This window comes from Lissotriton helveticus, chromosome 7 (genome assembly GCF_964261635.1).
Source record: "Lissotriton helveticus chromosome 7, aLisHel1.1, whole genome shotgun sequence".
NCBI classification, from domain to species: domain Eukaryota; kingdom Metazoa; phylum Chordata; class Amphibia; order Caudata; family Salamandridae; genus Lissotriton; species Lissotriton helveticus.
In genome coordinates, this window is record NC_136068.1 from 550,913,476 (window position 1) to 550,930,736 (window position 17,261).

A 17,261-nucleotide genomic window follows, 5' to 3' on the forward strand; every position below is an offset into this window, starting at 1 on the left:
AAAGGGTTTGTAAAGAGAAATTGTAGATTTTTCTAGAGACTTCATACTGTGACACCAGGCAACAAGACACCCATGTTACTATAGGCTACCTGAAGTGCATTTCTGCTGTGGGGGACCCCTTGAAAAGGCCAGTATTTTTTTACTCTTTGAATCCCTCAAATCTATTGAGAGTTGGCTCTTTGGTGGGCTTGTGGCTGGTTTTGCAACACCTCTGTCACACTTGTCATTGTTTTCTGCGACAAACCCTCTAATTACAGAAAAATAAATTTGCATTTAGGGGCCAGCAGTCTATGCATCATTCATAGGATGGTTTGGGGCATATTTTGAAGTCAACAACGTCTTTCTCGTTCGGTCCAACTATAAACAAACCCAGTTCAGGAGAAGTGCCTTCTTATAGAGCCAAAGAAAGGTGAATTTGTGGTGGGCTAGGCAGTGTATACTGGTGCTTAGGGCAGGCTGCAACAATTGTGGGTTTTATTTCTGGTGGTTATTTGGATTTTAAGAAGATTCAAGTAGGTGGTGGTTGTATAGAAGTAGGCTGAATAGAGGTGATTTGCACTCCAGGGCCACTCTATTTGAACAATGACTGGTTCATCTTCCTCACTGCCAATTATGCGTTCTGAAATGTTCCCTTTCTGCCAATAGTGTTGTGATGTATTCCTATAGGTTCTGTATCGATCCCCCTATTCCTGACCCTATTCTGGTTAGCAAACTAACAAGTTAACTAGCAGCCATCCCATGAGGCAGAAAAACCCCCATGATGCAGGAACCGTTATCTGATAAAGCCACACTACGGCACAGTAACGTGTTATCTGATTAGGTCATAACGCTTGCCATCTAATTAGACAAGCGATATTCCTCCAGCCCCTGATAAGGCATACGGAGTTCTCAAAACAAATCAAACCTATGACAACCTGGGAAAAAACCCTGCGGCCATTGTTTTGATTTCACCGAGAACTTCAGCAAAAGAATGTGCTAACGACCTGGTCGTATGACATCCTTATTGACGTATCTATGTCCATCCTTACGTCAATCTCGGCACCTTAAAGGTATAAATATTACCGATATTGCCCTATGCAAACACACGCGGTGGTGACGAGGACGGAGCAGCCAGACTTGCTGAAGCCCAGAGCAGAGCAGACCCCGCTGGCGCAGCCCCGCCTTCTTGACGCGCTGAGAACGAGCAGCTGCCCATTTCTCCTGCCGAGAAATCCAGCTCCGGCGCTTCCGGGTAGCCCTCGCAGGCAGCCTGGAATATCGAGACCAGAGACGAGAGATACCATCCCTCATCCATCCTAGATTCCAGGTACAGAACTGAATAACCCCTCGAAGAGAATTCTTTAGTCAGACACTTGGCAAAAATAAACTTAACTTAAACTGTAACTTTCTATTCCCGCCCACGTATTAGGCTTAGGTCAGGTACACGGGGTAGGCGTAGCTAGAAACACCAGTTGAGTACGATTAGTCAAATGTATATGTGTATGTAATATATTTTATTCATTTTAAACCTTCATATGGCTTAGAAACCATATCAATGTTTTTACAGTATTATTTTATACTTCTGCTCTTAATGTATGCACTTTACTTAACCATAAGTATTGCAATAATATCGATCCATTTCTCTTGTATGAGAAAAGAGACTGATCAATAAATAACATCTTTTATTGAACACGCCCGTCTCTTCCTTTTCTCTACAATCTGATGAGACTAAGAATGCACGTACTGACTGAGTAAAATAACTTGCCTTTTGTTTTCACACGACTCTCGAGATACACTCTTGATTAGGGGAGAGCAAAGTTGTCATGTTCTATGGTTTTCAGAAACTAAATCCCTTCTTGTCTATCCAGGGAGGTTCAACTCCTCCTTGCCTATTCGAGAAAGTTTCTAGTGAACTCTGAGCTAGCTGGCAAACCCAAAACTTTAAGTCTAATATCGACAGTAGTAGACCTAGTTAACGTCTGGTCTAGGCCTATACTATTGAAGGTATTATTCCAAGTCAAGTCAAGTCAAATAGGCTTTATTTCGACATAAAAAATATCTTAAAAAGCGTACATACATAGTAAATTCAGTTTAAAACATTACTAGATAAAAAGCATAAAAGAAACCCTTAAAAATAGGCCAAAAACAGACCATAAGTTAAGATCATGATTAAACAATTTGCCTAAGACTTTTTGTCAGAGCCTATTGGGATAATAGGAACTACACTACATGGCGCCCAACGCGTTTGGAAGGGCGATAAAATTAACGTAAGACAGTTAGAGTAACTCAGTCGTGCTTTCTCACTCAGACCCCTTTTCCCATAAATACTCCAAAGACGTCTGGAGTGTGCGAAAGGTAATATCCGCCAAACCTCGCAGGAGGAAACTCCTATGTATGGTACTTGGTTTAGTCAACGTTGAAGGATAAACCGTTCCAAAACATTGTGCATCTAATCTTTGTTTCCATAAGAAACCTGATCTGCAAACAAACAAAATAACCTTCTGGACAGTACAATGTCAGACAGTGAAGGAGAAAGAGAGGCAGTTAGATCAGCAGCTGAAATAGCAGCAGCTGATACTGCACTACAAGAAGCAGACCCGGATATAATACTCATCCCGGTCATTAAAAGGAAATCTATAACTTTAAAACTTATAGAAAATGGACTGACACCTAGAGGTGGTACAGTCATATTCGTAATTGAGGCACACGAATATCGGCAGACAGAGGTATACTATTCATGGATACATTTTCCAGCAGCAAATGCTGTAACAAAGTACTTCCACTATTACAAAGTAGAGGAACCTCCTGGAGAGTACACTCCTTTCGAGGAGGTGGAAGTACCACTTAAATTTCAAGAGCATTTGCTCTTATTTAATGGCGCCCTAAAACACAATAATCACATCACCAGGCTCGGTCCTTTAGGAAGACCAGGAGCAACGTGGCCGGTCCTAGCCGGATACACACCACATCCAGACATCAATGGGATGTCTGCAGCAGAGCTTGTAACACAGCTAAAACAATTAATAAAATTACATAGACAAATTAGTCCAATATGTGATGCGGACTTCAACAATTCAACCAGCAATTAAAATTCCACAGCTGACCCCTCATCAGGGGAACACAAATAAAATTACACCACAGAACATACAATCCTGCCTAGGTAAAGTACCAGCTAAACGGGAACAAATACCATTCTGGTTAGCACAAAAAATCACCCAAATAGAGGCTGTGTTTCCAGACACCACCCCGTTAGAAAAACACAGGATTCTGACTATCTGTCTTCCAATGGGAATCGCACCACACATCGAGGACTGTGACACTTGGGGTACAGTCTTTGCTTCCATCTACACAAAAACGCACGGTGTTCCATCTATTTCGGTAATACCAGAGGTGCTAAAACAAATTCAGGACGAATATGGTCCAGAGCCCGCTTTAACTCTTGGTATGAAATTACTAAAAGACTTCAAGCAGGTCTCGGCTATATTATTAGCCAACATAAAGGGAGAAGCAGCAAACGTGGCGATCTGCCAGAGGCTAAAGGAGACAGATATAGCAGACCAACCAGCTGAAATTGCCAGAATTATAGAAAAATCCTATGAGGAACTAGGTAGAGATAGCTTAGGTGGAATACCAGTAAAACCTCAACTGATTGAAAGTCCTGAAAAAATATTTTTTAATAATAATTCAACATCACAGAAAAAGAGCTGGGATGGAAACAAACAATCCAATCCTAAAGAAAAGAAATTCCAGTCCAGAGGAAGGTCTCCTAGGCGAAGAGAAAAATCTCCGAACCAAAGACACAGGTCACCCCAGAGTGACCCCTCTGGTAAAAGATATAACCTTAGAAATAGGGATAATATAAAGAAGCCTGATAGATATCAAGACATTGATACACGTCCCTCTCAATCTTTTCAGACTTCCTCGCAGAAATCGGAAAGAAGAGGACGATCAGAACAAAGAGAAGAGCACGCCAAGTCCAAAGAAAAGGAACCTGCTCAGCTAAAAAAGAAATTACAATTTCCAAAAAAGAAGGTAGCCAGTATCAAGGTAGTTAACATTGCCGAGAATACTGAGGACACAACTGAAAAACGGAGAATGGGCTCAGACAATGCTAGACAGCGCCGCAGAAGTGAGCATAGCTCGCAAAGTCCTTATGAATCATCTGGAGACAGTGGACACGAATGAATATCTTCAAGTGGAAACTGCAGACACCAGAGTTAGCAAACCTCATAAAATATATGAAATAACTTTACGTATAGAAGGGGATAAGACTAGAAAAATAAGGGGACTGTTTTGGGATAATCTCTCCAAGGGCTATGACATCCTTCTAGCTGAAAAAGACTGGCCACCAGAGTTTGTCAGGGAGTGCCCTCATGGCGAAGAAATAATTATGCCTGCCTTCTCAAATCATATCCCAATTCATAAAAAATACACACTTGCCAGAAAGTGGGCAGTAGCTCAAGCTCCTGCTTTATATAAAAATCATGTAGGATGGGATGAGGACTCTCCTCCTCACAAAATCCAGTTAAAATCACAACCTACTGCACAGAGGCAGTACCCAATTAAGCAAGAAGCTAAAAAACAGGTAAAAGAAATCCTAGATCAGCTAGAATACCAGGGGGTGATTGAAACTTGCACCTCACAAATGAACAACCCTTTGTTTCCGGTCTCCAAACCAGACAATTCTTATCGTCTAGTTTTGGATTACCGACACCTTAACTCATGTTGCAAAACTTTTGCAGTGCAAAACTCGCACAGTGCTGCACTAATGAATAACATAGTGCGCAAAAAATACAAAACAACATTAGACATCTCTAATGGATTCTTTTGTCAAAACATAGCACCAGAGAGCAGATATTTGTCTGCATTCTCAATAAATGGCACTCAAAAACAATTCTGTCGGTTAGCCCAGGGGTACAAGAACAGCCCGGGGGTATTCTCAGCAAGAGTAACAGAATTACTACAAACATATGATGACGAAGCATTATCTTATGTCGACGACATATACTTAACAGATGATGACTTGGAGACTCACTTGAAGAGAGTGAACACCATAATACTTGGGTTCGCAGCAGAGGGTTACAAATTCAACTTTAAAAAATCCAGAATTGCCCATCTGACAGTCCTGTTCTTAGGATATGAATTATCAAGTGAAGGCAAAAGCCTGGCTGACAATTTTCTAGAGAAATGTGCCGTACTCCAAGCTCCTAGAACACTAAAAAACCTACAGTCAATTCTAGGCTTCCTAAATTTCGGAAGAACATACATTGCAAATTACGCAGAAAGGGTGAAACCCCTTTATGATCTAATAAAACCAGATTTTAAAAGAACCAATTGGACTCAAATACACACAGAAATTCTGAGATCCTTACAAACAGACATGTTAATTAAAACAAAATTAGAAACACGTGATAACACACGCAATCTTGTGATTCGAGTCATCCCAGGGAGATGCGGATTCACATACCTGACCTCTAATGAGGGAGAAAAGGTACCAATTGCATTCAAATCACACTTGTACACAGAAGCTGAAAAGAAATTCAACATTAAAGACAACATTATTCATGCAGTTCAAACCGCAATAGCTAGAGAAAAAGATCAAGCGGACGGTAGACACATCACGGTCAGAACAGCAGAATCAGCCTTTGAGGCGTTAACAACACCATGTAATTTACCAACAACAACATTGAATCCGGAATGGATACAATGGGTGAATTCAATCACAACGGACAAAGTATACTACTACTTTGATCCAGAACTAGAGGAATTAAAAAATCTAGAATATGAAAGAACATTCCCTCTGCCAATCGACATTCTGCCCTTACGACAATACGCTTGTGTAATCTATACAGACGGACAGGCTCAACCCTCCGTTTGGGGAGAACAAGCATACAACCCCACATGTGAGATTACAAAAGAAGTGTGGCGCGGAGGTAAACTAAAACCTCTATTAACAAAAACACACTCAGTAGAAACCAATTCAGAACAACAAACTGAAATAATAGCATTAAAAATGGCGCTAGATAATGCGGATCACGAATTCCCGACACTTATAGTGTCCGATTCATATTACTGCGTCAAATCATATAACAACGATTTGCAGACATGGATTCAAAACGGTTACAAAGATGACACAGGTGCAACAATAAAGCAAAAACTGCTTTGGGAACAAATAGCTCTTTTACAAAAAGAACTACCAAAGACTCACGTGACACACTCACTGAGTCATCAGCGTGATGGCGTTCACGTTGCAGGGAATTCATTGGCTGAGACAGCCACAGCGGTAGCAACTAAATCGGCTTCCGTAGTTCGAAAAAAGCGTACAGTGAAGTATATTGACGGTGAAACAGTGCTTGCAGTGAAAACGTCATCAAAAGGTGACTGCTCAGCGCTACCCATCAACTATCCACTCAATTATACATACATAATCGATGCAAACTCCGTCCCTTTTGCTCGAATCCCTGGAGTGGGGGATAGAGTGATTCCAAACATGGACAGGAGAAACTTGTTAATCGCAGACGCACATATGGGCGAGGGTCTCAGACACCTCAAACTAAAAGATTCTCTGGAAGAATTACAATCAAGGTACTGGTGGCCAGGCATGAGCCTGCATCATACCATGTTTGTAAAAAACTGCCCAAACTGCAACAGGAATCGCAGTGGTGAGAGAAACGGTGTAATACCGTGTCGTTTCACTCCAGAAAAAAATCAACAGTAAAAATAAAGGCTTGCGATTAACATATACAGGCTAGTTTCCACTTTTAATGTAGATCACCAGCACTCGGCTGACGTCTGGACTGTTATACAAAGATTTGCGAGTCTAAATGGCATATACGCTAAGAGCATGCTACGTTTGACCATTGTTTTCACTCTAGCCCTCCAGCCTGAGGGGAAACATGGCCAAATGAGCATAGCACAGCGGGAATCTTCTCACTTCCTTCCTGAGGGATACGGGATGGTGTAAAGAAAAAACCAAGGCATAAAGCAATCTATAACGGAAAGGATATTAGGTTCGGGAGCTGGGTGGGTCAAACATCTAATAAGTGTCCAACGTAGTCTAAATAACTTGCCAAGAAATTCTCTGAAGGGATTCAGTCCGTACGAATTATTATTTGGAACTAGGATGTTAATCTCTGACCTTGACAGTCAAACTTCAGTGGTGAAGGAAAAAAGCTTTGATATCAAAGACCGTTTGGCTATTTTGCAGGACTTGAATGAAACAAGAAAAGACCTGAGCAACATAAAGTTGAAACAACAGCCAACAACCACTGAAGAACCACCACCTGTCCCAGCAAGACCTGTCTGGATTCCAAAAGTCGGGGATCTAGTCAGAGAAAAGATCGCGGTAAAGAAGGAATTTGGGTCTTCTTACAGAAAAGCAGTTCCTGTCTTGTCTGTCAACGGGACAAGATCAGTTGTACTACCGCTACTTGCTGGTAAAAAGGAGAACCGAGTTGTATCCATCGACCTGGTAAAACCACAAACATGTGGCCGATAACGAATAGTAGGCCAAGTGGACTCCCCATAAGTAGCAGAACACCAAGGTTTGCTACCAGTACAGAGGTCCTAACAAAGAGGCTAATCACATTCAAAACGCCTACAGAAGAACGACAAGGACTATGCAACAATGCAATGGAACTTAGACCTCTGAACACCCAAATAAAAACATTTAGCAGAGACACACCAACCTATAATTAAGTAACAAACGACTATGCAAGAAACAGTAATCCTGAAGCTATTGGAACAATTGACAGAACTGCATCCGGCTACTTCATAAACTTCGATGATTCCTCTGAAGGCTTCACTGAATCAAAAACACAGCCATCAACAAAAACCTTTAAAGATAAAGTTAAAGTACTTTTGAAACAACTGAAAGAAACATATCTGATTTCTCCATGGATTGAATTTTGGGTGGGTTTTGGTGCATTTATCCTCATACTTTGGCTCATCATGATACTAACATTGGGACGCTTCATTGAGGGAAAATATGCTAAAATGGACACAGCAAGTCAGAAAATCAACTTGATCCTCAAACCACACACATCTTCACACGTCGAGAAAAGAGAACTTTCTTCAGTCAACTTCACAGCCAATCCTATACCGGGTGGGGTAGCATGGGACAACACTGACTACGAAATCTATGGTCCGGTTGAAATCCTGAAATATCCACACCAAATTAAGATCTCATTGAGTGACTTTGTAAAACCAAGCTCATTTGCTGATGATTGGGACTTCGAAAGTATAAATAACATGATGTCTGACTTAGTAATGTCTGCTAAATTTACCAAACATGATTATTTGCAGGGTTCTACAAATTATGATAGTATGTATTGCTACAACCACTATGGTAACCATTTTTTACATAAATCTGCACAACCTAGAAATGTTTTAAATTATAATCAATGGGAACATTGTGCAACCCCTCCAAAAGAAGGCTCAAGAACCGTTTACAACAAATATTCATACTTTTCAGGTTTTAACATAAGTAATGCTGAAACATTTTATTTCAAATTGTCAAATAAGACAGGGACAAAGACCATGATAACAAACACGAAATTGATATATTCAGACTCATTCTTTGAACAAATGAATACTTTTGGTTTTGATTATTGGGACAAAAATGTTGAATTGAAGAGTGTTTGGGGCACAAAAGAATGGCAAGTACAGGGTATAGAATCTTTGTTTAGAGCCTGCATGATCCCAGAACAAATTATATTTTTAAATGACACTGTTCAACAAACTACCTGTCTTGGCTTAGCCAAAATCAAAGACTTAAACAAACCGTCTATTCCAAAACCAACAATGAACAGCAATAGCTCTACAGATGAAGAGATAGACGTAAATTATGTATTAAACCAAAACAGAACACATCCTGATTGGAAACAGTGGTTGATTTGGCCCACAGATACTAATAACTGTCAAGACAGATTCCTGAACAAAACACAGGGGTTCAAAATGACCAGGCCAGACCCTAGATATTCCCAAAGACAACACCCAGGAATAATAACCACCTACAGTGTGGGCAAATTATGCCTTCAGTGGCTACAAACTTCCACACTGGCAGAAATTAAGCAACACCTAACTTTACTTACTGATGGTGCTGACTTGCGTGATTTCATTATGGGACCGCGCAAACAGCGTCAGAAACGTTTCATAGCAGCCTCTCTATATGCAGCATACAATGAGGCCTGGAAGGTTACTCAAATTGAGACAGCAGAAAGAATACGGGAAATTGACCGTATTAATTTGGAAAAATCACTTTCTGTAGTGGACAATGGGTTAATGACTCTGTCCTCCAGAATTTTTTCACTGGACAGCATTGTGTCTTCAGCAATCGACATAATATCGCAAGACTTACTGTTGTTACAACACGGTCAGTCCCAATTGCGTTCTATTGTACAGCTTGGCTGGACGTTACAAAATCTGCGTTCAGGCTATGTGCCTTGGCGTATAATCAACACAACGTCACTTTTCAATATCTTTAACCTTACTGATAAACAAATCAGTATGGCCCAGAAGGGTGCTGATTATACAATCCTGAGCATTGAGAAACTCGAAAGATTACCAGTGACAATGTCAGAACGACCTGTCAGTGAATGGATAATACATGGGATAATTAATATTCCAATCTCAACCTTCAGGTTTCAATACTGCCAAAAATATATACAGGCTGGCATGTACGAGAAATTGGGAAAAGGGTACATTAAAACAACATGGAACCTGCCCTATTCACATGCATGTGTCAGTAATAAAGGACAGAAAGTGTTTCTTAGTGGCAATAATTGTGCAATGTCACTAAGCGGTACACTTCTGTGAAACGGAATTAGTTTGCATGGAGCCTGTGAAGGGAACTCAAATAACCTTTCATGTCACCAGCTAGGCACACCTGCAACAGAGATAGAACCATTCTTTCAAAGACTCTATAATGGGAGTTACGTTCTAATTGTGGACCGCAGATGCTGTAGTCTTATGCCCGGGACTCCTTATCTCGTAACTACGACTGCGAAGGTCAAGTGCTGTGGACGCTTATTGTTCCCCAGCTCCTTTCCAGACAGGGAGGCAAGGGCATGGCCCAACTTGAAAATTACTTCTATTCGAATAGATACTTTAAGCAGAATGAAAACAGTGCTTCTTCAGACGCCGACAAAGCTCACGTCATCAAAAGAAACGTATGATCTCCTAGTCGCAAGGACGACTGCAGAGATACATTCATTGTTATCGACTAATTCCCCCATACATTTCGCAGAAATCCTGAATGAAATCTTAAATATTTCTGATACCAGTGGAGTCTCAAAAGTATTTAAGACAGTATTTTCGATGGCATTAACACCATTCAAAGCCATACTGGGTATTTTTCAAGATTTCGTCCATTCGATTTTTGGCGGACTTCCCCTCATTTTGGGACTAATTGCAGGAATCCTATTCTTAGTCCTTATATTTCGTTATGGCAAACCATGTCACAGACAAAACACCTGCGACAAGGGAAGAAACAATCCTAGCCATTGGATACCGGGACCGGATATCAAAAATCCTGGGACTACCCCAGCTTAGAGACCTGAACATGACTTGGTTTCTATCATTTCGACCAATGTGGCAACGATGTGTTTTACCTGTATTAAGGTGCCTGCTATGCGGAGAAGAATGCGTGTTAGACACCTGTCTGACGCTACAATCGGATGCGCCAATGGATGCAGAAACATTGTTGAGTCCTACAAAGGCTCATGCTTTGTGCTGCCCTCAACGGCTCCCAATCCTGATGACGGCATTCGTGGAAGCTTCACTACTACGATTAAGGGGTAGTGAAGTTCAAGATGAAAGCAGCATCGATCAGGTACGACCTTCTGTCAGCAATCCAAATCAAAATGTCAATGGAGACAATCATGCGCACGAATGCATGGTTACACCTATTTCCGAGTTAGTGGAACTCTCCCAGGAAGCTGTTGACAACTTTTTCGAGAGTCTAAATGATATGATGTTCTCACCAGAGCAGAAATAGAGACTTTTGAGCAAGCTCGTACACGGCGTTCCCTGAATTTGGCCTTCAACTAGAAAAGCAAAATACCATGAACAATTTTCCCTCCAGTTCACGGACAGCAATTTTTTCAGCAGCCCCAAAATATTTTTTCATATTTTTCGGGACACTATCTTCTGCTTAAAGTAAGAACTATTCTTAGAGAACTAAAATTTCTAATTTTAGACAGCTTATAGACATTAGCTGCCCGCTGGTATGTTCATCAATATTTTATTCTGTGATGAAATGGTCTCGAACCTTTTTTCTGTATTAAGAGCCATTTCATGTGTAAATTTTCATATACAAAATAGCAATAATGTATACAAATGCGTGCTTACTTTAGCATTTTCCTACAGCTTGAGTGCATACTATACATATGACTGCCTTTTTTCCGTATATTTGATAATTTCAAAATGCATTTATGTATTTTGGGGTGGTAAGGTATACACAATACTCTATAGTATGTTTTACTATGCATAGATTAGTAAATATGTCCATAGTTAGCGTGGAGTGGGTGTGATGTATTCCTATAGGTTCTGTATCGATCCCCCTATTCCTGACCCTATTCTGGTTAGCAAACAAACAAGTTAACTAGCAGCCATCCCATGAGGCAGAAAAACCCCCATGATGCAGGAACCGTTATCTGATAAAGCCACACTACGGCACAGGAACGTGTTATCTGATTAGGTCATAACGCTTGCCATCTAATTAGACAAGCGATATTCCTCCAGCCCCTGATAAGGCATACGGAGTTCTCAAAACAAATCAAACCTATGACAACCTGGGAAAAAACCCTGCGGCCATTGTTTTGATTTCACCGAGAACTTCAGCAAAAGAATGTGCTAACGACCTGGTCGTATGACATCCTTATTGACGTATCTATGTCCATCCTTACGTCAATCTCGGCACCTTAAAGGTATAAATATTACCGCTATTGCCCTATGCAAACACACGCGGTGGTGACGAGGACGGAGCAGCCAGACTTGCCGAAGCCCAGAGCAGAGCAGACACCGCTGGCGCAGCCCCGCCTTCTTGACGTGCTGAGAACGAGCAGCTGCCCATTTCTCCTGCCGAGAAATCCAGCTCCGGCGCTTCCGGGTAGCCCTCGCAGGCAGCCTGGAATATCGAGACCAGAGACGAGAGATACCATCCCTCATCCATCCTAGATTCCAGGTACAGAACTGAATAACCCCTCGAAGAGAATTCTTTAGTCAGACACTTGGCAAAAACAAACTTAACTTAAACTGTAACTTTCTATTCCCGCCCACGTATTAGGCTTAGGTCAGGTACACGGGGTAGGCGTAGCTAGAAACACCAGTTGAGTACGATTAGTCAAATGTATATGTGTATGTAATATATTTTATTCATTTTAAACCTTCATATGGCTTAGAAACCATATCAATGTTTTTACAGTATTATTTTATACTTCTGCTCTTAATGTATGCACTTTACTTAACCATAAGTATTGCAATAATATCGATCCATTTCTCTTGTATGAGAAAAGAGACTGATCAATAAATAACATCTTTTATTGAACACGCCCGTCTCTTCCTTTTCTCTACAATCTGATGAGACTAAGAATGCACGTACTGACTGAGTAAAATAACTTGCCTTTTGTTTTCACACGACTCTCGAGATACACTCTTGATTAGGGGAGAGCAAAGTTGTCATGTTCTATGGTTGTCAGAAACTAAATCCCTTCTTGTCTATCCAGGGAGGTTCAACTCCTCCTTGCCTATTCGAGAAAGTTTCTAGTGAACTCTGAGCTAGCTGGCAAACCCAAAACTTTAAGTCTAATATCGACAGTAGTAGACCTAGTTAACGTCTGGTCTAGGCCTATACTATTGAAGGTATTGTTGTATAGCTCCTATATATCCTTATATCGTGTTAAGTTAGCATAGGTACATTTCGGATTTAAACGCCATTTTTCCTTTCTTGCAACTTCTGCACACGACCCTTAATTGTTGACTTAGCTTTCAACCTAGTGGTTTGCCGTGGTGTATGTGAGAATAATATGTTATTGCTCTGATATCAGTTTTGTTTAATAAACCATGTCTGCACGGAGAGTGCTGAAGTTTCAGGAGCAACACGATATGGAATTGTTATGAGGTCTGATCTCCACGCCTTCATAGTCATAACACAAGTGCAGCCTTTGCCAACTTGGGCTTGAGGCGGGATTGATATTGCTTTGCACGAGAATTGTTAACACACTTGATGCGGTGCACATGCAGAGAGAGCTGGTGTATGCTGATGTGATTCCTTCATGCTAGGACACTAAGGTATGGGCCCGCCCTAAAACAACCCAAAGAGACCTTCTTAGATAATAATATAATATATGTGTTAGGGAGGGTGAGATATAAGTGTTGTTAACTCTTATTCATTACAGCATGTTAACATGCTGTCACCATTCGCTTTTTATGTCTTAGTAACTATGCTGATAATTTTGCTACTGATAATAAGTATACTTGTATTATCAAAGATACTGCGCCTGAGAAGACGGCATTAGTAAATAAACATTTCAAATGCACATGTGTCTTCTTTACTCCATGTTCTGGTTTGTAATGATAATATAACGAAAGAGTGTTCATGAGTCCCACGTACCCTGAGGTACTGTAAGTTCATGTTCTGGTTTGTCTAAACATTGGGTGTTTGATATGTCCAATGAGACACTGTAGCTAGCTCGGTAAGGGGTGAGTTGGTTGCTAAGGTAAGTTTTGGGACACCCTAATTTGCCGAGGTTCCACTCCTCTGTGCACAGTTCTGTGTGAGTACAGAAACCCTGCAACATGGCGCCCAACGTTTTCGGTGGTCTTATATCATGACACTCGAGTAGTTTATCGTTCATGCCTTAACCCCTTCACGTACGTTTCCGGAAAACGGGGTGTTGGTGAAACCTACCTATTTCTTGGAATAGGTCTTTATTCAAGCTTGATTCTTACCTAAACGGTTTCTTTGGATTACTACCCAGTTGTGCTACAAAGTATTCTTTGTTTTTTCTTGTTTCCAGTTCTGTAAAGGCGGCAGCGGTGGCTATTGCGCAGCATAGTCGCGTAGCGGTACGCAACCATCTTCAGACGTACCAGGTCCCAGTAGATGGGATGGCTGTGATTTTCGTGGTATGTGCAGATCCGGCGTTTCCTTACGAGTTGTTTTACTCTTGGGTTACGTTTCCGGCTGTGGACGCTAATTCTGGTTTGTTCCACTCCTACACCGCCTCAGATGTCCCAGCTGAATATACGCCGTACAGGGCATTGGAAATACCTATTGATCATTGGCAGCATCGAGTTTGGTTTGATGGCGCCCTCCCCCACTCTATGTCCCCTGCGAGGTTAGGCCCACTCTCAATTCCAGGTACTAATTGGCCTGCGTTGGGTGGCTTTACCCCGCACCCGAATCACGGGGCTTGCACCCTGGCTGAAATTCGCAGGCTGCATGTAGTTTCCATTTCCGTGATTCGTGCTTTAGTGCAATACATCGGTCGACATCTTCCTGGTGGTCCCCAGGGGGGTGCGGCCGCTCCCATGGAACGAGGCGGTATGCGTCTCAATCCAGTGATGGTAAATTCGGTTTTTGGTGCGCGTCCTGTTGACAACGATGACTTCCCATTCTGGCTAGCAGAGAAGTTTGATCAACTGGAGGCGGTTTTTCCGAATTCTACTCCTGCTGATAAACATAGAATGTTAACGATTACTCTACCGAAGGATATTACTCCTGAACTTGCTGACTGTGACAGCTGGGGAAAAACATTTGCGGCAGTTTATACAAGGTGTTTCGGCACCCCGTCTATGACTGCCCTGCCTGAAATCGTTAGACGTGTTCAGAATGATCACGGTCCAGAGGCAGCGGTTGAATTGGGTATGCGCCTGTGTGGTTCTTTTGAGATTGTAAGTGATCTCATTCTCTCCAATGTTAAAGGAGATGCAGTTAACTTTCAGGTGTCGAATGCTTTGGCTGCTCTGCCCGATGCCGACAAACCCCGCCAGTTAGCAAAAATTGTGGTGGCCGCTTATAAAACGATTGGCCGCACAAGTAGGGGTCTGAAATATTTTCCAGTGAAGGAGAAAAAACAACCACAGGGACAATCTGCAGTGACAGATGCCCAGCCCAAGTCCAAGAAACAAAATTGGCCTAAAAAACAGACACAGGGGAAGCAGACAACGCAGACTCAGGGAACTTTTCCTGCAATACAAGCTCCTGCGCCACCCGAAAAAGTTTATGATTTGCGCGACCGCGCGATGATTAAATCGCCTGATCGTTTTCAGGGTTCTGATCAACGCTCTCCTCGTTCCTTTCAGGACACATCGGCCCCGAAGACCGGTGGAGGAGGAGGGGGTGGACGTGGACGTGGTGGCCAACAAGGACGTGGCCAGTCCCGCCAGACGGACGGCGCAGTGAAGCAGGAGGATTCTACGCCTAGGCGTCCGCAGTTTGCGAAAAAGAAAGTCGCAGCCTTAACAGCGCATCGATATGCCACAGATAGTGAGAACGCGGCTTCGGAATCTGACGTGGGCTCTGACCTTGCTGGACAGCGCGGCGGAGATAACCATAGTCAGAGAGGCGCTGCGTCCACTACTGAGGGTGACAGCGACTGATGTCTACGTTGTGATAGAAACAGCGGATACGAGACTTGCTCCCCCTGAAAGACTATATGAAATTGTCCTGTTAATTGAAGGTGACATACAGCGTACCGTTAAAGGTGTATTTTGGGAGAATCTGTCTTCTACATATGATATTTTACTTTCGGAGGCTGACTGGCCCCCACCTTTTGTGCTCGCGGCGCCGCGAGGGGAGGAGGTAATCCTACCCAGTTTCGCGAACACTGTCTCGAAAGAGCATGCGCAGCATTTTGCAGAAGAGTGGGCTCGGGCTCTCGCGCCGGCTCTGTACCGTAACCAATGTGGTTGGGATAAATTGTCGCCTTGCCACGAAATTCCGTTGCGGTCTCAGCCGCAGCCTCAACCTCAATATCCCATTCGGCGTGAAGCAAAATCTTCCGTCGCGGAAATCCTTGAACAATTGGAATATCAGGGAGTTATTGAAACGTGTGTGTCACCGATGAATAATCCCCTTTTTACTGTGAATAAACCTGACGGATCATATCGTTTGGTTTTGGATTACCGGCATTTAAACTCGCATTGCCGTAACTGTGCAGTACAGAATACCCACGGCTCTGCCCTAGTGGATAGTCTCGTGCGTAAGCGTTTCAAGACAACGCTTGACATATCCAATGGTTTTTATGCCCACAGATTGGACAGCTTTAGCTCCCAATGGACCAGTTTTACAAGCGCTGGAGTCCAAAAGCAATTCCGGCGTCTTCCAATGGGCTACAAGAATAGTCCTGGTGTATTTACCGCTCGAATTGTCTCTATTCTGGAGGCACTCGACCCTGATGCTTTTTCGTATGTGGATGACATATATCTCACAGACGACGATATTTGGGAGCATCTGTGTCGAGTAAATTCTCTTGTTTGCAACTTCGCAGACATGGGTTACAAATTCAACTTTGCAAAATCGCACATTGCTGAACACACAGTGTTGTTTTTGGGCTATGAGCTCAACAATGAAGGTAGAGGTTTGGCTCCTCACTTCTTGGAGAAGTGCGCACAATTGCGCGCACCAACAACTCTGAAAAAATTACAATCCTTACTGGGCTTTTTGAATTTCGGCAGAACTTACATTCCGGAATATGCCCAGCGTATCAAGCCTTTGTATGCTTTGATACAACCAACTTTCTCAAAATCATGCTGGCTGCCTGAGCATTCAGCCATTTTGCAATCCTTGCAGGCTGATCTGCACGCTTCTAAATATTTACTGACTCGTGATAACCACACCAACCTGGTCATAAGAATAATTCCTGGGACGGTGGGTTTCACTTACCTCACTTTTAATGAAGGTGACACAGTACCTATTGCTTACAAGTCACACTTGTACACCTCGGCTGAGATGCGGTTTCCCACCATAGAAAAGGTTTTAACTGCTGTACAGATGGCTATTCTAAAGGAACGAGCTCTGTCACAGGGGAAACGCATGCTAGTGGTAACACCCTGTCCTCATTTGGAGGCAGTCACGAAAGCGAGTGTACCAAATTCAAAAGCTTTGCACCCTCGGTGGATTCAGTGGGCTGCGTCATTGTCATCCTCGGATGTCATGTTTATTTTTGACGCTTCCTTACGGTCGCAGGAGTACTTGCAGTATGAATTCGTTCATCCTGCTCCTCTGGCGATGCGACCTTTGGAGGACTTCCATTGCATCATTTACACTGATGGGTCGG

The 17,261-nt window shown here is 42.5% G+C and overlaps 1 protein-coding gene across 1 annotated transcript in view; it reads left to right on the forward strand.

Annotated features, from left to right (window-relative positions):
- The window catches only part of LOC144769171 (extracellular calcium-sensing receptor-like), a 143,443-nt gene that overhangs the window by 61,037 nt on the left and 65,145 nt on the right, over positions 1-17,261 (forward strand). The window contains exon 4 of the mRNA XM_078653187.1: positions 3,777-3,793. Within this exon, the coding sequence (XP_078509313.1) occupies positions 3,777-3,793 (17 nt within the window). The remainder of the gene's footprint in view (positions 1-3,776; positions 3,794-17,261) is intronic.